Source organism: Lates calcarifer, linkage group LG7_1 (genome assembly GCF_001640805.2).
Source record: "Lates calcarifer isolate ASB-BC8 linkage group LG7_1, TLL_Latcal_v3, whole genome shotgun sequence".
Classification (NCBI taxonomy): Eukaryota; Metazoa; Chordata; class Actinopteri; family Centropomidae; genus Lates; species Lates calcarifer.
The window spans coordinates 3125600-3147215 of record NC_066839.1 but is presented as its reverse complement, the minus strand read 5'-3'; the positions used below and the strand labels follow the sequence as shown (position 1 = coordinate 3147215).

At 41.2% G+C, this 21616-nt stretch overlaps 3 protein-coding genes across 3 annotated transcripts in view; all 3 read right to left on the bottom strand.

Annotated features, from left to right (window-relative positions):
• Window positions 1–9839: 9839 nt before the first annotated feature.
• Window positions 9840–16440, bottom strand: smpdl3a (sphingomyelin phosphodiesterase acid like 3A). Its single transcript, XM_018682874.2, has 8 exons — window positions 16205–16440; window positions 15163–15376; window positions 13484–13628; window positions 13282–13378; window positions 12912–13075; window positions 12619–12799; window positions 12048–12172; window positions 9840–11371 (listed from the first exon to the last, which is right to left on the bottom strand). Exons 1-8 carry the CDS (start codon window positions 16296–16298, stop codon window positions 11066–11068), a joined length of 1326 nt encoding a protein of 441 aa, XP_018538390.1. The 5' UTR covers window positions 16299–16440; the 3' UTR covers window positions 9840–11065.
• Window positions 16441–17262: 822 nt separating this feature from the next.
• Window positions 17263–18843, bottom strand: LOC108887442 (fatty acid-binding protein, brain). The gene is made up of 4 exons (XM_018682875.2): window positions 18691–18843; window positions 18358–18530; window positions 17910–18011; window positions 17263–17540 (listed from the first exon to the last, which is right to left on the bottom strand). Exons 1-4 carry the CDS (start codon window positions 18761–18763, stop codon window positions 17490–17492), a joined length of 399 nt encoding a protein of 132 aa, XP_018538391.1. The 5' UTR covers window positions 18764–18843; the 3' UTR covers window positions 17263–17489.
• Window positions 18844–20617: 1774 nt separating this feature from the next.
• LOC127142646 (uncharacterized) overlaps window positions 20618–21616 on the bottom strand; it is a 35083-nt gene continuing 34084 nt past the window's right edge. Inside the window, exon 8 of the mRNA XM_051071733.1 lies at window positions 20618–21404. Coding sequence (XP_050927690.1) covers window positions 21291–21404 — 114 coding nt within the window. The 3' untranslated portion in view covers window positions 20618–21290. The remainder of the gene's footprint in view (window positions 21405–21616) is intronic.

The window sequence follows — 21616 nt, the reverse complement described above, 5'->3', positions numbered from 1 at the left end:
CCTGCTCTGTGGACTCCAGACAGCCCACAGCTTTAACATACTGAATTAATTTCTATTGTATCTGCCTGTATCTGTAACTTCCATTCTTAGCCTCTAAATCTGCACAAGCACATAAAGTAGGACTAACAAGAGAAATGCAGAGAATACGGAGTTAGATACGACTCTGTTTCGGTCCTGTAGACTGGTGAGATTAACTGGTTCGTTTTGTTACAGCTGAGGACCAAAGGTTGGTTAAAACTGTAGACCTGAGTACAAAAAATAAGAAATACAAGGAGAAACTGTCAAAAAGTGAAGAAGAAATGGAAACATGACCTGCAGAGACAAACCTGTCACCAAACAAAAACATTGCTCATCCAATATGAATGACATTATAAGCCAGGCTGGCTACCACTCAGACTTTTTAGAAAGAAAGAAAGAAAAATATGAAATTTAGAGCAAAGACTCTACAGGAAGTCTCTAAAATGAAATAATTCTCCTCAAGAATGACACATTCAAACATCTGCAGGACAATATCATTTGTCAGTGTCGTCCAAAAAACATGAATCTGTTACGATGTAACGCTGCTTGGTTAGAGTTCAGGGAAAGATCATGGTTTGTGTTTCAGGTGATGGTTAAAGAAACAGACGTTGACTGTTGGTAGGAAACAGGATGAGCAGTGACTTTGTCATTTACACGTGATCATTTTCCATTTTGGGAAACTTGTTCAGCCAACTTCTACTGTTGTTTTCCTTGGTTTGCTCTTAGAGAATTTATTTTCAGCTGTGCCCAAATAGAGTTTAAAAAATCACTCACCCACCACAGAGACATGAAGTTTCTGCCTCCAGCTCAGAAGTCAGTTGAGGCTTCACATCCTGTAGCGTCCAGAGCCTCCAGATCTGTTCACACTGCAGGTTTGGAGTGTATACACCACTCAAACAGAAAAGAACCGACTGTTCACCTGCTGCCTGAGACGTCCCACCGCTGTGACAGGTGCCATTGTAACGAGATAATCAATATTATTCACTTCACCTTTTAATGCTGTGGCTGAGCAGTGTACACACACACACACACACAGGTACAGTGTTTTTACAGCATTATAAAACTTCAGCCTTAAACCATTTCACACAGAGCAACAGAGCGTGGTGTATTGTTTATCTTTTTGTTGATGGCATTTTATGTATTTTTTTATTAGATAGAAATAGTGGGTAGATGATGGGAGACAGGGGAGAGAGAGAGAGGAAGTTAAGGTCGAACATCCCTGGTTAGTTGTTAGAAAACCAAAGATTTCCTGGTACCACACTGGACTCTATTTATCGCCATCATCAAGTACAACTGACTTTATGGTCCTGACCGTCCCACAGAAACATTCTCACAGGCACAAACCAAACTCCTGGAAATGAACCTGAAAATTACTTATTGTGTTTTATTTCTCATTTTTCCTGCTTTCATCTCTCTGAACAGTTCAGTGCCACCATGAGAGGAAATGCTCCTCAAAAACCTTATTTCATTTAGGGATGTAAATGTTTTTAAGCCTTTTAAATGAGGAATTAATTTTTCAGTGAGCACATTTCCTACTGAATTAAACACAAACGAAATGACCTCCCACTCACAACAAAACGGATCCAAGCGTGTTATGATGCTCTGACGCTGCAGGAGACTTCGCAGCCACGCTGCTGTTTCACTGTCTGGGACGGTTTCTCAACCTCATGCTGCTATTTTTCTTAACTAATAATCACACATGATGCATATTGTCGTGTACACCCTCTGTCTACCTGCACTGGGCGGTGGATAAAGTCCAGAGTCTGGAGAATATCCTGTCAGTGGGGGCGGGGGAAAGGGGCAAAGCCTGAATGCAGGGGGGCGGGTAGAGAGAGAAAGTCCCAGGGGAGGCATGGGGTAACAATAATTGCCCTCAGCTCTGATGGGCCGGTGTTGGAGTGAATTAAATGAATTGTGAACATGCATTGGAAATTACTTCTGGTTTTCAGTGGCACAGCTGTCATTTTCTGAAGAGCTTCTTTAGGTCTCTGAGGGCTGAGTGGCTGATTAACCAATGACAGCGAGGACGTCCAGGTGATCCTGGGAGTCTGAGGCTCTGCTGATTCTGCAGCTGGACAATAAAACCCCTCAAAATGTGCCGTCATTTTGTTTATGCAGCCAGTGAAGAACATCCAATCCATGCACAGCTTTGAGAATGTTTATGATGAGTTTTGTACGACTAATAATACATCTATTAGATCTCTTTTTAGAGCGTAGATAGGATCAGGAACATCAGTGACATTTGGTTTTTTTTAGAGTTTAGAGCCAGTTTTAAATCAAACAGCAGACTGAACCTGTGAACCAAACACTGAGGCACCATGGCTCCCTCTGCTGGTCAATGTAGGTAAATGCAACTCTTGCAATAATGTAATTTTACTGTGTAATAGTCAATGTGTGAGGGCCTGACACTGTTTACCACCTGATTGTTTCCCTGTTTATTTTATTTATTATTTTAGTGTAAACTAATGTTAGCTGTAATCTAAAGTGTTACTTACAATCCATCTCTATATGAAACACTGGCTGTAGTGTGGCTGTAAATTTTACAACTGCACAGAGAAGAAAAACCTGTTTTAAACTTCTCTCTATGGACAGTCGAGTCTTAAAGCTCCAAAGCCGCAGCAGCAGCAGCATCATCCGCTCTGCAGCTCAGAACCAGGCGATAACACTGTATGAACAGCAGGTGGCAGCATTAACACATAATAAACTAACTCATAAAACCACGCCTGAGGCTTCAACCAAGATGAAACAGAATCAAGGTGAAAGTATCTGTTATTAAACATACTGGATTAATTTACTTCCATTAATCTATTATAATGTGTTTTCATTTATCTTCACATTATTTTTTTTCCCTCTGTTTTCCCAATGACTCCAAGGAGCATATACATTTTGGAATATTTTGATGTAAAATGTTTGACATATAAAGAGTCAGTTTTTCACAGTGGGAGAAAAGAAAACAGAAAGACATTAAAGTGAATTCAGATTAAAGTTTTCATTTTCAGATTTTTAATATTTACTATCTTTTTTTGTTTTCCTTGTGAACATTCTGGTTTTGCGTTAATGTTGTTGGTCCACAGTAAAAATAAATTGTTCATAATGTAGTTTCATGTCATCTATCTTCACTGGGTTGTCACTTACATTGAAACTGGAACTGGATGAGAAAACACTGAATTCCAACTAGAGGGTAAATTAGTAAGAGTGGGAAATAAAGACTGGAAAAGGCAGAATGGCTTCCCTGTGCACCTCCACTGAGCCCCAGACGCAGCAGTTTCTCCACTGGGGGTCGGACCAGAAGGTCAGTACAATGTTGATCAGGTGGAATAAAGAGGGTCGTGACCCCCATAGTGATCAAAGACACTGGTCAACATGCCACACCCCTCTGCCCCTCTCCTCCTGTACAAACCTCTCTGAGGGTAAACCCACTGACCCTGCAAACAGAGCAGACTAGGGTGGAGAGGGAGGTGGAGGGAGGGAGGAGGATCCTGTGTGAGTTTTAGATGGAGGGAAGGATGGATGGAGCGATGGATAGGATGGATTGGGGGAAAGAACGGAGAGATTAAGCATTAACAGTCAGCTTAACCTCCTGGATTTCCCTCAGAGAATTACTGCCTGTTGCACGTCTTTGCAATATGGCAGGTTTGTTTGAAGGAGAGAGGGAGTTACAGGAATGAAAGAATGTCTGATGAACTCCTGTCGGACATTTTGATCCGTTTATATTTGACTAAATCAAACAAATTAAACTGTTGTAGAAACTGGCAGCAACTCTCAAGTTTGTTGGCTGTTTAGAGGGATGTACATGGTGACTTACGTTAGCTTTTTTATTTAATCAGGTAAAAGTTTAATTTAGATTAGAATTTTTTTTTAACAGAGACCTGACAAAGAAGGAAGCATTAACACAGCAATACCACAATAAATACGATACACTCCACATTAGAGCACAGAGATTATCCAGTTAAGGTGAAATCCCACATACAACTGCAGGATCTGTGTTTACGTAACAGTTAGTTTATGGACGTGAGCCAGGTCATGGTATTTGTTTGACTGTGAAACAAAGCCGACCTGGTTCTATACCAGAACACACGACTGGTGAGAGGATGTGCAGATTAAAATGAGGTTAAATTGGGGAAAAAAGATATTGTGATAAATATTTTAGTTTGGTAGGTTATGGTATTTATATGGTGAGACTGTGAAATAAGTTCAGTCACTTTACAGCTAGCTGCTAGTTAACTTAGCTTAGCACAAAGACTGGAAACAGGGGGAAACAGCTTGCATAGCTCCGTCTGTAGGTAAGAAAATCAGCCAAATCAGTAATTAACCAATCATTATGGTTGTATAACACAAACAAAAACTAAAGACTCATCTCCAGAATGAATAACATACAATTTCCTCAAGTTATTTTGCATGTTATCACTATGCATCTTTGCTGTTATTTCATGCTTCGTCATCTTTCTCCTCGCCAACCCCTAAACCTGACCATGCTATGTATATGCAATGAGGCCAACTCCAAATTTCCCAAAATGTCAAACTACTGAGCAATTTTTAAAAAAAGTGAATTAACACTGATTAATCAGTTTGCAGTGAAAACAGCTTTGCTCAAAGCTGTGACACTGTGAGACTGAGATGTGGTTGAAAGGTCCAGAAAAAGCCAAACACTGGACATTAAATAAAGCTGAAAGTTTTTTGTTGGTTTCAAATGTTTGCAGGTTGTTGTTCAGGAGCTGAGAACCTTCATCACGGCATCTGAAAGTCTGATAATGACAGAACAGGAAATCACCTCTGTACTTCACTCTTTAATACTTTTCTATGTCACACACACACACACACACACAGACAAATTCCATAACACTCTCATATAATGAGACACTTTTTTCAATGGCCACCATCTTTTGTGCCCATTCACAAATTCATCACCACCACAATAATCAAAGCTTTGTGTTCTTACACAATAGCTTTACTCCAGTGGGAAATGTACAACTCGCGTTACCGGGTGAAATTTTAATTGGAAGCAGAGACTCAGCCGTGCAGCTGGGATGTCAATAGCTGGCCTCCTTCCAGCTCATTCATACTGAAAGCACATGAATGCATACACACACTCTTACACACACTCATACAGACACACAACCTGTTTTCACCATCTTAGACAGAAGGTCTCAAGTTCTAGAAAGTGTGTGTTTTTAGTGTTTGTTTCTTTGTGGCATCTCCTTTGTTTTGAGTTTACTTTCTGACCTTCGCAAGTTTTAGAAAAATCAAAAAGAATCAAGATTATATAGCTGTGGATGGGTGGTGTTCAGACGTGCAGGGAAACTGAGAAACATTTTAAATTAATAAATTACTAAAAACGACAAAGCAGTGATAAAAATCTTGGTTCATAATTTTCTACCGATCAAATAATCACCGGCATGTATTATTTTTGGATTTATTTTACGACAGGCTAACAGATTAAAGTTAGAAATGTATGTATTTACAAATTCTGAACTAAACGTCTTTTCATTTACAGAGCAGCATTTTTCTTCTTTTTGTCCCGCTTTCCTGCTCTCTTCAAATTAGCATTTTTTGGGTGGATGCTGGTCCAACTTGGCACGGCCACCATCAGAGAGTGATGTAATGGGTTCTGTGGAGGCTGATTGGCTGTCGGGGAACTGCCTATGGTGGGCCCATACAAAGGAGCGATTTGGGCTACAAGAGGCTTAGAGCAAACTCCAATCTGAGACTGGACCCCCACTAGTGTACACACACACTACACACACACACACACACCAACCTCCGATTGCTTGTTGCTGTCTCCATCACTGATGAAGGAGCCCATTCATGCCCGCTGACAAATTACTACTGAAGCATGAGACTAAAGAGACCCCCCATCCCTCTGTCTCTGTCCCCCTCTCTCTCCATTATAGACTGTGTGAGACTTGGGTGTGAGAGAATATCACACGGGAGAGCAGAGCTATGAAAGGAGCTTTATGTTGAGCTGATCTGAGCAACAACAGAAAGCTGATGGTTGTGTTAATGTACAGTATAAACCTAGCAACCTGAAGGTGTCAGTGCAAGCTCCACTGTAATGAATAAAAACAGGCAGCAAAGTGCTTCACAAGAAGACAAGATATAAACCTGGAATAAAATGTTGTTGTCTTTTGGTGTTACAGATGAGAATAAAGCCTCAGTTCATTTATCTTTCCAACACACAAAGACGACAGATTAAGACTCGGTTTTGCCTTAACAGAGCCATTAATGAGCTGCGCAGTGATTAGCAGGTTGTATTCTCACACATGATGCAGGGTGGGCAGCTTCAATGCAGAAAGGCAACAGTTAGATTTGGTGTGGGCTCGATATCTTCACCTGAGCTTGAAGTCAAACTGATGTTAAACTAACAGAGAGGTGCAGGTCTGCTGCAGCTCTGCTTTTAATTTGTATCTGTAACTTTAGCTCCTCTATTTCTTATATTTAGTTTAAGTCTATAATTTCTAACTATGTTATTACACTTTTACTATTTTATGTAAAGCACTTTGAATGACCATGTTGTTGAAATGTGCTGCACAAATAAATTTGCTTTGCGATTCAAAATGTTGCAGATGTAAAATGGCAACTCAGCAACAAACAGCACTAATCACTTTTAGTCCAGACGAGGTCGGTTTTACACAGAAGGATTAGCTGAGGTCTAGAAGACGAAGGTAACCTGCGGTCACACTGCTGACCCTGCACACGAGGTAAAGGACGTTCAAGACCTGTGGTGTCAGCGTTACTGCAGCAAACGTTCAGACCTAGGAGGTAAATCCTAAATCTGAAGTGAGCCAGGTTTCAGGTGCTGACCCTCTCATTAGGTCAGTACTTATACCTGGAGGAGATAATTATGGCCTCATGTGTCAGTTAAAAGATGTCCACAGGAAATCAGTGTCACCAATGTTTCTGCAACATTTAAATGTTTATATTTCACTGTAACCCAGGTCCTGACTGCACGCTGGAATTTGGGCTTTTTTCCAAACTGATCACTACTCACTGACCTTTCACTGTGGTCTGCTGTTACTTATAAATCAGCCTCACAGCTGAGGGGGCCACTCTGCAGACGTCTAGACATGTTCTGACCTGCAAACCACCATGCAGCGTTAACTGGGTCCCTGGAAATCCCAAAAAATCGATGTTCCTCCCTCTAATTAGCAAAGGTTGATGAGACGTCTTAATTAGCTAAGTGGAAAATGGTGCTTGGATCTCTTGTGCTGTTAAAAGGCTTCAAGAGAATCAACTGTAATTCCAACTTTTACCAGAGATCATCCTCTCTAGGTGCTTTCTTCCTCTGCAGTGACTAAACTGAAGAGAAGAACGGGAGACAGACGTTCAAAACAAAAACTGTGCAGTGATAAGTGACAGGTAAAGTCAGACATCAGCAGTTTAAGAGCTGAAGGTAGGAATGAAACTAATTCAACAGGAGAACACAGGCTGTTAAATTCAAGAGAGGGACAGTGTTTCAAACTTAAAGATGTTTAAAGGGATTAGGTGATCTGTACCACACACACACACACACACACACACACAGATTCCTGCTCCCCAGGAGAGGGCAGTTGGATGGCTATACTGTCCTGACAGTAATCCTCAGATTAACTGGTTGTGAGGCACCACCAGTCAGCCAACAGTCAGCCAGCCAGACAGCCGGCCAACTGGAACAAAAGCAGAAATGTATGCAAACCTGAACATGTGGGTCAGTCAGCCAAAGAGAGAGACGGCCAGTCAGACAGTCATTTATGAAGACAGTCAGTGCAGCAGGCGGCCAAACAGCCAACAATACCGTTTCTAAAGGTTTTTAGCCGCTGGATCTGCTCACTGTGACGCTGCAGCGACGTCTCCTTAGCTCTGTTATCACAACGTTTTAATTTGAACAGGTGGAAATGAGATATATTTAACGTCATGCTATACTTCTACTCTACTCCAGTGTGAAATACTGTACCCTGCTGCTCACAGTTTGGTGGTATTTTTACACTGTTGTCACTGAGATCATATCAACAAAACTGTCTGACCAAAGATGTGGATCATTTTCTGATACTTTTACTTCACACCTCAGAAAATTCAAGCTGTTCTGAGGCAGATCTTTGAAGTGTTGGATACGTTTATCTGATTTACTAAAAGTCTTTATTCTGATTTGAATCTCTGACAAAGATACAAAACATAATCAAAAAAGACTTAAGCCATGACTTTATACTTTGCTAGAATTAACACTCCTGTCGTCTCGTCAAGTTGCCAAGTTGAGTTCACAGTCTGACATTTTGAAACAGTTGTATGCAACTTTGCACTTCTGTGCAAAAGTCTGAAGCACTTTAGACGTTTAGATTTTTATGCATCTCACAACACCATGAAGGAAGCATCTGATCAGTCCCAGATTCATTTTGCAGCACGACGACAACCCTAAAGAACTTCAGTGACGAGAAGAACAAGCTCTGCGACAGATGGTCTGACCCCCACAGACCCTGATTTCAGCGTGATGGAGTCAGTCTGGGATTACGTGAAGAGACAGGACACACAGAGACAGACTAAATCACAGAGGAACTGTGGCAACTTCTCCAAGATGCTCAGAACAATCTACCTGAAAAACTGAGCACAAATGACTGTTTGTTTTCATGGCGATCAATCAGTCCAGAACCAAATCTAAGACCCAGAGAAGCTGCTGTTATCGTCTCGCTCTCACACAAACACACACAGACTCTGTTTGCTGTGTCGAACTGGCAGTTCAGTGGTTAAATAATAGCAGCTAACCGTGACCTCAGAGATGGATTCAGAGGTGCTGGGAGCTCTGCTGCCGTTACCGTGGCGATCGAGTCCTCTCCATCGCCATGCTCGCCACTAACTCTGTCTCCACGGTTACGTTCTGTCAGGCACTGAGTGGAGGGAGGGCCAGGGTTGGCCGGGAATAATAATGGTGATGGGGGCACATGAGGGGAAAGATTTTAACTCACTCACACACACACACACACACACACACACATTACAGATTCACTCCTCAAAGCTCTAAAGGAAACTTTTTCTAAACTTTCTTTTCTCCGTGTGAAGTTATTCAGCACAGTTTTCTCTGGTTCTGTATTTCACTCTTCAGTTCTTCACTTCTTCTATAGGGCAGTGATTCCCTTTTTGGGATGTGACACCTTAAAAAGACGCTTATGTTTTCTTGGTACCTCCCCACACAGTGTCCTCAGGTTTAAGAGATAAAATGATTCAGTAACTCAAACAAATACAGTGGGGATGAGAAACAGGTCTAAAAGTAAACTCTCTTTTCTTTTGTGGAGACGTGTTTTTTCTGCTAAGATTTATCCTGTAACTCCTGAGCTGTCCTCAGGTTGGGAACCGCTGCTCTACAGAACAATGTGTGATGGTGCCAAAAATCGAATTTAAGCAAAATAAAGTTATCATTCAGCTCGTTTCTGTCGCAGCCCAGCTCAACGTTTAGTGATCTGGGTTGGTGCATTTTTACATAAATAAAAAAAGCTTCTTGTGAAGCTCTAACAGAGGTGTAATCAACCTTTGGGGAGGGGGGCAAAGGGACAAAAGAGCTGAGAGGGTGGAGGGGAAGAGGAGAGAGGCAAATGCTTGAGGCGGTGGCTGAGAAACGAGGGCAGTTTCTGGAAAGTTTGGACAGGAGAAGAATAAGATCGGGGGGGCTTCGGTGGGAGGGGGTTGAAATTGAAGTGAGAGGGTCAGATGAGGTTAGTCGCTGTTCCTTTGCCTCCCCTGTGGAGACAAACAAGCCTGCACAAGTTCTACTCTGGCTTTTTAAGTTCGCAACTCTTACAGCTCTGCAGTGAGGCAACGTGCGCTCTGAAAACCTGTCTATGAAACAGACAAGCTGGTTTAAACACGTCGAATAAAGATCTTTATTTAGTAGAAAAATAAACAGCAAAATTAGAACCAATACTGTCGCTGTGATATGTAACATGATTACTGTTCACATTTTATACTCGAGAGTCCTGTTGTCAATTCAACAAACATGGTTCAGTGAGCTCTGTATGAACACCTTTGAGTGATCAAATCAAATCCAAGGCGCTGATTTAAAAAGTTCTTGTCACTAAACCCCGCTCACGTTTCATTTCACTCAGAAATAAGTGACATGACAGAAAATAAAAATGGCTCAGTATTCATGGTTAATCAGCAGCATCAGCTCAAGTGACGGTCGACACACTGCAGCAATTAGATCATTCCACAGATTAGGAATAATCCATCAGAGCAAGAGATAAAGATACAGGGAATAAACTGGTTTCCCTCATGAAATCTACAGCACTTGAACCTGAGAGGCAGAGGAGTTATTCAAGTAACAGTCTGTCATTTCAAAGTCTGAATGTGACTCCAATTTGATTTGATTTAACCTACATTCATAAGTCTGCAACTCAATATGATCAAGATATCAATCTTTTTTTTTATTATAGGAGTATATTTTAATTATATTCACTGTATATTCCATTAGATTACTTTGTTAAATATGTATTCTGGATCTACAGTGGATGACTTGAGGCAAGTATAAAACATCTTTGATCAATTATCATCTGATGAATAACCAGCTTGGGAAAAAATATGGGATAACTGGATTCATGTTTAGGAGAAGCAGAGGCCGTGCATAGCATGTCTTTTTGTTATGATAGTAAAAAAATAGATGATTTAAGAATAATCCTAAAAATCGTCGACTAAATTTGACTCCTGAGACAAATCCCTTAAGAATCCTTCATTCTGATCCACACTCATGCAGCCATTCTGCCTTTTAACCAAAGCAGATGAGTTAGAGGACTTTTATACTGTGAGGACAGTAAATCAGTATGATCATAATATTTTTCACGATGCATTAGTGTATTTTATACTTCTTAAACTACTGATTTACTGTGGAGTTGTGCAATAGATAACCTGAGGTGCATCTTCAGACAGTAGAAAGTAAGATCTTAGTAAAATAGTCAGAGCAGCAGAGTCGGTGCACGGCATCCCCCTTTTCACTGTTCCAGCAGAATTAAAGAAAATATAATGATTTTAAAAATCAAAAACTAAATGTGACACCTGAGACAATCCCTTGGTATTTTGATCCACCTTCACGCTACCACTCTCCCTTTGCCACACATTTAGAGTAGGACAGCTGGTCCAGGTAGAGCACAGCACACACCTGACTGACCTTACAGCCTCCGTCACAGACGATACTGCTGTTGTAACTGACCATGTAGTTATTGAAATACTTGTCAAAGGCCTTGGTCTGCGGCAGCCTGAAGCTCAGGCCCAGCTGGAGCAGGCTTTGTGGCTGCAGGTCAGTCAGTCCAAAAGCCTCAGTCATGATATATTCAAGCCTCCAGTCAGATCTTTGTTTCTCATTGGCTTCCGTCAGATTCAAATAGTACTGCCAGATATCCTTCAGAGAGAGAGAAAGGCACCAAAAGGGGGAGAGAGAGGGGAGTGAGAAAAAAGTCTTTGAGTCTTTTTGAATGGCAGAAACAGTTTTTTGTTTGCTGATCGACACCGTGATTAATCATCAAGAGAGACTTGTTTCTTCTGTCTTTGATCAGGGAGATAAAAGTTAGAGTAGGTGTTCGAGTGCAGAGCATTTGTAGTTTGATCTAAATTTGTCATCACTCTTACAAAGACGAGCAGCTCTCATCTGTGTCTTTGCAGAAGTTTGTTTTTTGTTTTTTAAGGTTTTATTGTTTAGTAAAAAGCACACCTCCTTGGAGAAAGAGAAAGTCACACCAACTATGAAGCTCCAGGTCTGACTAATTTGTCAAACAAAATTTGTCAATCCTCCAGATTTCAGTTTTTCAGATACGTAAGCATTAAATGAGTTCATGTTTATAACCTCTGCTTTATGTTTTATAGGTTGATTTGATGGTTTCCTGAGGCAAAAGAGCAGAGGCTGTTATAGCATAAGACGCCCAACAGTCATATACTGGGTGGAATGTAACACTGCAACCATACACTGTAGATGAAATATGCACCTTGGTTTTCTGAAGGCGAGTAAATCTGCCGTCTGACTAAAAGCATCTGACATGTGATTAAGATGTGATGTGACTGTGCAGCACTGAGCTTCTTACCAACAGAGCGTAGTCCTTGGTGTTGTACAAGTACATACGGAAAGCTGGGTTGTTTGAGTACGGCTCCAAAACATGTTTGATTGGTGTAACAGCCGGTGACACAAAAAGAGAATTCACTGGTTTACCTACAGAACACAAACACAACGTCATTCAGTTCAACCAATCTGTGAATGCATCCAGGTGTAAACATGTGGGATCTGTTTCCAAGTAGCTTATTTTAAACAGTCAGTCAGTGGATCTGTGTTTTTAATCATTCCTGCTCACTGCACCTGAGAAGTCAGATGAGTTCCCACTGCAAAACCCTGGCTAATCTACCCTCTGTGCACATAACAGTATTTATCCAAGAATAGCTACTTTGAGAGGTTCCAGTCTGTTTGAATGAAATTGGTGAATAATCTCAGAAGAGACTTTTGCATCACATGTAAATCTGTGTCCTGTGTTTAGTTTTTGTTGCTTCTCTTTTCACGCAGCAGTGATGCAAACAGCCTCTGCAGCTTTAGGCAGCATTGTGTTAAAACAGCCTTTTAGAAATTACATAACTACCTCCTTATTATCTTTATTTAATCGTTACCTTGTTGGTCCAGCAGCACCATGATGCTGTCGCGGTGGGTGTGGCCATAGAAGTGACCCGCAATGACATCACTGTACTCCCTGAAGATGGCAACCAGCCTCTCGTTGTGGCTCTCTCTGATGGCGGTGGTGTTTCTGGCAAAGGGCAGGTAACCCACAGGTACATGGGCTATGATGTACACCTGCAGCGTGAAAAGAGACACATTTAAATCCCAGCTGTTCGGTGTCAGGATCACTGGCAGTGATGGTGACAGGTCAAAGGTCAGGGCTATAAGAAAACAGGAAATATCAGACCTTCTCCAGGCTCTGAGCAGCTTTCTCCAGAGTTTTCTCCAGCCACTCAAACTGTCCTGCAGGGTCTGTCATGTTCTCTGTGACTTTATTAGGTCCATAGTAAAGGATAGTGTTGAGGCTGATCAACCGCAAACCAGGCTTTACCAGCTGGGAGTAGAAACCACCTGCAGGAACACAGCAAAGCATAAAATGAAGCCTGATGTTTACGCCATGATAGCCACAGAGTGATATCACTTTATCTTTATCTGTACAGTCATAATGTTGTGAATAATGTGTTTAAAGTGTCTAAAACATATTCTAAAGGTCTGAGAGACTGGGATAACTGGACAAAACACACACACACACACACACACACAGAAGCTCCAGTTACCTTGTGAGAGTGTGAGCAGAGCTTCAGCCTGCAGCCAGGGTTTCCACAGCTGGGCAGCAGCTTTGTAGATGGCGTTAGTAGAGGTCGGCATCTGGTCCTAAGAGCAATGATGCAAAGATGTTACATGACAACATGTTACTGTAAATGTGAGTCTCCTAGAATTAGAATATCTTTCTAAAATGCAATACTGGACGTCCAATACCTGTGGCCAGTAGTCGTGGTTTCCCAGGGCGGGATAGACCGTCAGGTTGGGGAAGTGTTGTCTGATGGTCTGAGTCATGTTACTGATCACCTGGATCACTATGTCTGTAGAGAGCTCACCTGCAGGGACATGAGGTGGACTGTCACTGTGAGAGAGGGGAAAATAAAATCCAGTGTCAACCCGAGTGCTCAAATGAACAACAGAAGCACAGTGTTATTGTCACTGATAGAAATAAATGCAAAAAGTATGAAGATAAGACCCAGGCAGTATTGCAGCAATAACAAGGACTCCACTGTACAATGGATTTCCTCTTTGAGTAAAAAGGCGAACTCATGCTACAACAGAATAAAGCAAAAAATCTGCTTGCACAGTAACGTAATCCTCTACCCCAGGGCGTCTTTTCAGGTTTTAAGTGGCAAGGTGTTCTCTTAAGTATATTTAATAAGACTACGAATTCCTGCCTTAGCTGATTAGCTGCAGATTAATAGAGAGCTGTATGGAGGTAGTACTGCTGTGACTGATGCTTACAACTACGCTTTTATTATAGTGTGGTGAACACCGGCTTCCACTTCCCCCAGAATATACAGAGCGTTATCTAAGCCACTTTTCATGGCAAGTAGACACGTCTTTGTCATCTCTGAAGGCTTGATGCTTAAGTGTTCAAATGGAGCTTTATTTACTTAACTTTAAATAACTTGTGCAGCGTCAGTCACATGCTTTTCCACCTCTAATGATGGTAACATGACGAGTGAGTGAGGTTCAGATTATAATCTGTTCATACGGACGCCTGATGAATAAGCTCCATCGTGTGCTCACCCACAAACCACACAGGAGATAATAAAGTAAAGTAAAGTGAAAGTGGTTTTCAGAGTCAGACACAACAGGAGGAAGTGACACTTCTGTTTCCCAGCACACATGAAAGCAAACACACACACGGTCCTGTGCTTCTTACAGGAAGCCACATGACAATCAAAACCCTGGACTTAGTCATCACTCTATCACCTCAGCAGACGAGAGAGGAAACACTGGAAACTAAAATTAGAATGTCATCTGTCCCTAAACAGAATAAACAGAATATGAGCTGACATTAAGCGAGTACTCCACTGATTTAGTGCTGCATTTATATAATGAAAATATATATATATGTTGGTTTCATGATGTGCAGCACCTAATGTAGTCTTGAGCTTCTATCTGGTCTGGTGAGCTCACCTCTTTCCCGAACCCTCAGCTTTTTCTATTTTCAACTTCAGCCCCAAACAACACTGACACAACTGGCATCACATGAGACAATTAATCAGACCTCGCACAGCTCCGCAAGACCTGTAAACACTGTGCAGAACATGAATGTCTGTGATAAATAAAATGGCCGTCCACGTCATTCACCTCTAAAACATTCCCTTGAAGAAGTGAAGTTTGTTCAGAGAACCATCTTTAATCTTTCAGTCTGAAGCCACAAAGTGGTTTGAGTCTTACATAAAACTGAACAGACGGACACACACAAATACACACAAGGTATAGGACTGCTACTGTAGTGAGAGAACAGGATATGAAACTACTGTAACTAGTTTATGAGCTGGTTGGTGAAACTGCAACAGACGTTAAGTTATTCAGTGTTTATCCCCAAGGCAGCACGACAAAAACACACATGATATCCATCTCTCCCTCATCAGAGTACTGACCCGGTCCATATAATGAAGTCCTGCTGCTGTGTGAGTGGCGCCATGTGAGTGAAGGCTGACTGGATGAGGCGGTAGGGAGAGTCACACAGGAAGTCCCCGTACAGGCCGGCGTGGGTGGCCGGGGCTCCTTTGGAGGAGAAGCAAACCTTGGTGGGATCTGGGGCCAGGTGGTAGGTGGGGTCCAGGTGGAGGTCAGTGATGTGCCAGAACCTGCCTGGAAAGGTGGAGGGACGAGGAGAAATGATAAGGGATGAGACGTTTTGGAGAAAATGTGGACAGAGATGAAAAACCTAAAATAGAGTTTGTGAAAATTAGGTTAAAATATTTTTTAAGAATAAAAATCAATGTATCTGTTGTGCAAAAAACTCAATATAGAAGATGTGCGTGGGATATTTTTGACAACAGTTATGCTGGGAAGGGTTAAAAAATGTGTAATTTAGGATGCAAGTTTCTTTCAGGTTGCTGTATCTGATTTAGTTTTTTGCACATCATTTCCTTCTGTAAAGTATCACAGGGCTGATATATTCACCTCATCTGTTCTGACTTTATTTGGTTGCTGTGTTGTTGTGTGGTGACATAATAGGAAATACTGAGTCTTATTTTCTACTTCTTCTTTATCTCACAGCTTAGTTTTTCTTTCTTGAACAGTAAGAGAGTGCGATTCTCTGGCGTCTCTGCCAGACTGCGTTTAAAAGTACGTCGAACAAAAAGTTTTTAGTCACTCGCAAACAAACTGTACCCTTAACAGAAAAATCAACACTTAGTATGAATCCACAATGTCTTAGGGTAAATTCGGCCAGAGTGACATCCAGCATACAGCGCTAAATTTAACAAAATGTCGCTTTTTACCTCGCAACCGCACAAAACATATTTATATTTTTATATTTATTTATATTTTCCAGTGAAACCTACAGCAGATAAACCTAAAGTGTCAGTTCAAGCTGTACAACTGTAGCCTTAGTAGTTCTGTGGCTGGAGACACAAGGAAGAAACAAACTGCTAGCTTTTCAACGGAGTCCTCATTAGCGGGAAATCCACTCACCTGTGCCCGGCAGGTAGCTTCTTCTAGTCGGTGCCGCCGCGAGCGGAGCAGCGCTGCACAACAACAGCAGAGCAAAACACGGAAGTTGTGCCATGTTCGGTGTTTTAAAAACTAACAATACGGAGTATCACATAACCTACATATAAACTAAAGTTGCTAACCTAGGTGGGTCATTCTCCTCTGAAATAAACAGGAAGTGCAGCGAGCGAAAACACAGCGAGGTCATGTGACTCGCTGTGTTTTGGAGCTCAGGGGGAGGAACTTACGGAAATGAAAACTGAAAGTCTGCGGGGGTTTCTGGTTTGGCATTTAAGTACTGTTCTCAAATATAAGATGGAGATACTTTACTTTTTCTTGAGCATTTCAGTTTAGTGCCATTTATACTTTTAATACACGATAAAATTCAGTGTCAAGTATTTTATTTTTTTTTATTCCACCACATTTATTTGACAGCTAAAGGTTTCACATCAAGACTTTACTACAAAACATATGTTGATTTTATAAATTAGGGTGTGTTTTAGAAATGTAAATATGATTTGGTCAAAATTATCACCACCAACAATAAAATACTGCTGGATTAAACTCCTTCTGTTTACTTCAAAAAGCAGAGGAGCTGCAGATTCAGGTGATAATTCCCTTTAGGTTTCTGATTATCAGTCACCTCCTCCACATTTGATACCTTGTTATTAATGACTAAAGTAGTTTTAATGAAAATGGTTGACAGTGAAGTCTATGGGTTATTCAGAGTAACAGAGGCACTGACTGATACTGAAGATCTAAAGGTAAAGCTATCAGCATGGGTAGACACCACTGGAGGTAAATGTTAGCAAACATGCGGCGTCTGTGTCACAATCAGACTGCTGTGTATTCATGTCTTGTGCAACCAGAGAGCAATATGTTCTAGTCATTGATGCTTAATGGCCTCATGCAGACAAAGTCTTTTCTGTTCCTCTCCTCAGCAGAAAGGTCAGAGGTCAGGCAGGCATTCAGTGTCTTCAAGCTGAGAAATAAATACTCTCTCATTGCATCTGTTCAATAAATCAGAGAAGAGACAAACGTTTACTCTCTGTGTTTTTTATTTCATGTTTCACACAGGGTTGCAAAGACGATCCATCCATCACCACCGAAATGTACTCATATAAAAAAAAATTCTTACAAAACGTGCAGCCTGCGGGCCGTGAACATGTGGAGGAGGATGAAGTGCAAAGAGAAGCATACAGTCAGTCAATAATAATTATAAAATCAACACTTGTTGGCTGGTTTGGGACGCTGTCGGTCGGAGCACTCATGCCTTCTCGTAGGTACGCACTGCATGGATGTCTTCAAAGGTCAGATTCTGCAGAGGAGACAGAGGAGAGAGTTACAACCACAGGGAACTGATCGCTCTCCTGGTTGACTGCTGTGGTTAGGTGGAGGCAGCTTCGGCAGCTGACAGAGGAGTGAGTGAGGTGTATTAATGGAAACACTGGTGGACAAAACAAGTCTCCAATAATGGCCATTATATCGTCAGTGTTTCCAGTGACAGGAAAATGATCAGACAATTGATATTTCTGTCTGTTAATTTGCTGTCTGTATAGACGGAGCTCCTGAAACATCAACATGAACGTTTTATAAAAATGATGATCTGTCATTTGTAGTCAGGTGGCAGCATATGCTCTACTTTGTTAGTAAATAAGAGGCATGTGTGATCTGCGTCTGTTCTTACCATGACCATCTTGCCGTCCTTGATTTCTCTGACAAACTTGGTCTCTTTGCCGTCCCACTTCTGGACGTGGACCAACTTGTCTCCGTCCATAGTCACTGTGGACTGAAGAGGACAAAAGAGGAGAACGTTTTCAACAAGTGAGGCGGAAAAGTCGTGCATTAAGATGCTGCCATATGTTGGCCTATTTCTGGAGGTCTCAATGCTTGTCACTGATCCACAAATAGAAAGAAAAGAACGACACCGACAGAACTGCATTTGAAAAAAATACTTTTTAGCTGATTATCTGTTCTATACATGGGGAGAGAATGGTGGTAAAAATGAAATCTTGGATTAAATATTTTTTTATCCTGATGCCTCTAGACTGGCCACTGAAGTTGCATGCATTAAAGTGTTTGTTTTATCATAAGCAGAAGGTTTTTAAATAATGTGTCTTTTTCTGTCAGCTTACTTTGCAGGTCCTGTCATCAGCGGTGGCTTCGTCAAACTCCTCTCCCAGCTTGAAGGAGATCTCTGTGTTTTTGAAGGTGCTCTGGGTGCGAATCACCACCTTGTCGCCCTCCTGGCTGATGATAACAGTCGGCTTGGTCACATTACCAACCTGCCGGGTGGCAAAGCCCACACCTGAGGAGAGGACAGGGTGACATGTGGTTAACATCCTGATGTATGGCAACCTCTGAACATTTCATTTGACATGAAGATCTGAGGGGTCTAACATGATGCAGACTAAAATTTCAACCTTGATTTATCAAACAAAACAAAGAAAAAAAAAACTGTCACTCACCAAGTGCTTTCATGTAATCATCAAAATTCTCACTGTCGACCAGTTTCCAAGTGGCACAGAAGGCGTCGACCATGGTGAAGGTTTTCAGAGGCAGAGTAATCTCCAAAGCACACTGAGCAAGCTGCAGCTTTTGCAAGTTTCCCCCCTTGTGTTATTATTCTGCCTCTTATTATTATGCACGTAGGTGGGAGGCTCCACGCGTCCCATTGGCTCAGGAGATTTTCACTGAGTTGCGATTGGGTATTGAAATTGGGTCATGGTCTTATGGATGCTTAGACGAGAAAAAAAGAGCTAAATTAGCCCATTTGTATGCCTAATGATGTAATTACTCTCATGCACGGGCGTAAGTTGGGTTTGTTGAGGTAAAGTTTGGTGCTTGCCACATCTCAGCTTCAAGAAAAATCCTAGATGTTCATTTGCATTTCATCAAAAATAAGAATAACAATAAGAGCAACAAACAAGGATGGACTCGATATTAAAATTCCCTAAAAACAGAACCTAATAAAAAAGAACCTGGATTTAAATGGGCTTCAGACAGTTGATGGTAGCAGCTTTAAAGAGCAGACTCATTGCTCTTTTCCCCTCAATCAGTTAGCGAGCCTCAGGAGCTAATCCATATTTATGTTCTAATTAATTTCCTCATCTTAACCCGCTGGCAGCCTGGTGTTAGACACAGACCTTCTTGTGTCTGGAATGTGTCCTGGAGTGTCAGTGAAGCAGAATCAGTTTGTTTGACAGCCCTTTGTCCTTAACTGCATTAACAACCCCCCTCCAACTGCAGTTTATTCATGCTCAACACACACTCTAATTACTGCTACTACTCTATGTGTGTGTGTGTGTGTGAGAGAGAGACAGAAAGTATGAGTGTAGATCTCTCACACACAGTAAATGTATGTTAGTGTCATATCTGTTTAAAGGTTTGTACCAAAGGAAGTTTAGTGACAATAAACTAAATTAAAACTGTGACTTCTGTTACAACTATCCTCAGATGATTTATAGACACAGTGTTTATTCTTTTCTCTTATCGTTGTCGTGATAAAAAACTATTTCACATGATGTTTAAGTTAATATACTCAAATATTTGCTGCTCAAGACCAAAATGGTGTTGTTACCAGGACTTTCTACAGGTAAACGCATGAAATACCTCTGAGAAGTTTCATCCGCTATTTTCTCCTTTTTCCTCAGTGTCCTTATATCTTTTCATTTTCCCTCTTTTCCTCTCCCTTCTTTCTTTTTCTCATGCATTCACTGCTTCTTTTTCACTTTCTTGCCTTTTTTAATCCCTAATTTTAATCTCTTCTTCATCTCATTTGAAAACATGAGAATCCCCAAAAATTAAGATGCCGTCACCCCAAGATCAGGAATTCTCTGTTCTTCATCATAGGGAAGTACACTTTAAAAACCTGCATGCATTTTATTGTTGCAATAAAACAACTTTTACTTTGCAAAAACTTAGATCACAGGACGTAATCTGATAGTGATTTGGGTCCTGACTAAGTTTGGGTGTCTGCATACTTTTGGCCACATGGTGTGAGCCTACAGATGGTGACCTCCTCATATTGTAAAGGATCTCTGGTGCCACTCTCTGGTGAGAAATAGAAACATGTTGGCATTGTGGTTGAAATAAAAGAGTTGTAACTGGTCAATCCCCCAGGCAACAGTTGCTGCCTGTGTCTCTTGTGGCTACTTAAAATTGTCCACAATGATCTGGTAAACTCCCTCATTAGTATCATTCTCATAAAGGGTCTAAGATTGTGAGGACACTCAGCTCACTGCTGATTTACTCAAGGCCAAATACAACTGAGCTGTCTCCTCACAGCAAGAAGGCTCTGGGTTTGAACCCAGGTTTTTACCACAACATGACTGTGGTGACGTGAGCTTGTGATTGGGTTTGTCTCTAAGTTAGAGGTCGTAACTCCAGCAACACTTGTAGTTTATAGAACAACTTTATTGTTAGCGCTTTCCAGCTTGTGTTCCTCATCAAAGTCATCATAAAATATCCTACAGATGATGTTTAAATAAGAGAGATATTAAACAGAAAAAATAAACAAAACAACCAATCACATGCATCCACCAACACCTCAGCCAATGGGGCTCTCATAAGGATGGACTGGGTTTATGGTCATGTGACTTCAGCCTTCATTAGCTACCACCAACCAATACACACTTAAAACACTAAAAACAAAAATATAATTCTTATTCAAAATATGTTAAACTATGTAAATATAGTGAACAGAAAGCTATATTCAGTTAAATGAACCAAAAAAAAAAAGAACTGATGAAAAAAAACTTTACTCTGCCCATGAGGTGACACAGTATTACAGTTTATACTCAGTATGCCTGTTCACCTCTAGATGGCGCCTCAACTCTCCAATGACTTCATGTGTCATACAGCTGATACTGTTAAACACTGAATAAGATTCAGACCCTGTGTCCACTGTAATGGACATCAGTTATCAGCCAATTATTAAACCATATGAGAAACTATTAAGATCATCCTCATCATAACTCTTAACATTTTAAATCTATGAGCTAAACAATCATGCAGTTGTTATAAAAATAACATGTTGCATTTACTAATTAGCATGTTATTTGTTTGGTTACTTGATGGTAGCATAGAGGTTGCTGGGATCAATGGAGGCTCCAGCAGAAGAGGAGGAGGCTTTCACAGTGCTGTAGGTCACTGCACCACCTTCACCATCATCACCCTGAACCTGGGAGGAAACAGTACAACACATAAACTTAACACAACATCAGCTGACAGGAGTTCAGGAAGTCCTGATGTTTCTGACATCTAACAACTGAAATGTTCACTTTTCTGCAGCTTTTATCTGCTGATCAGATGATGAAATATGTTGTGAAGTTGACATGTTGGTCTGATGGTGGCGCTGCTGTGTAGTGAGGGCTTCACAAAGAACAAAAAACA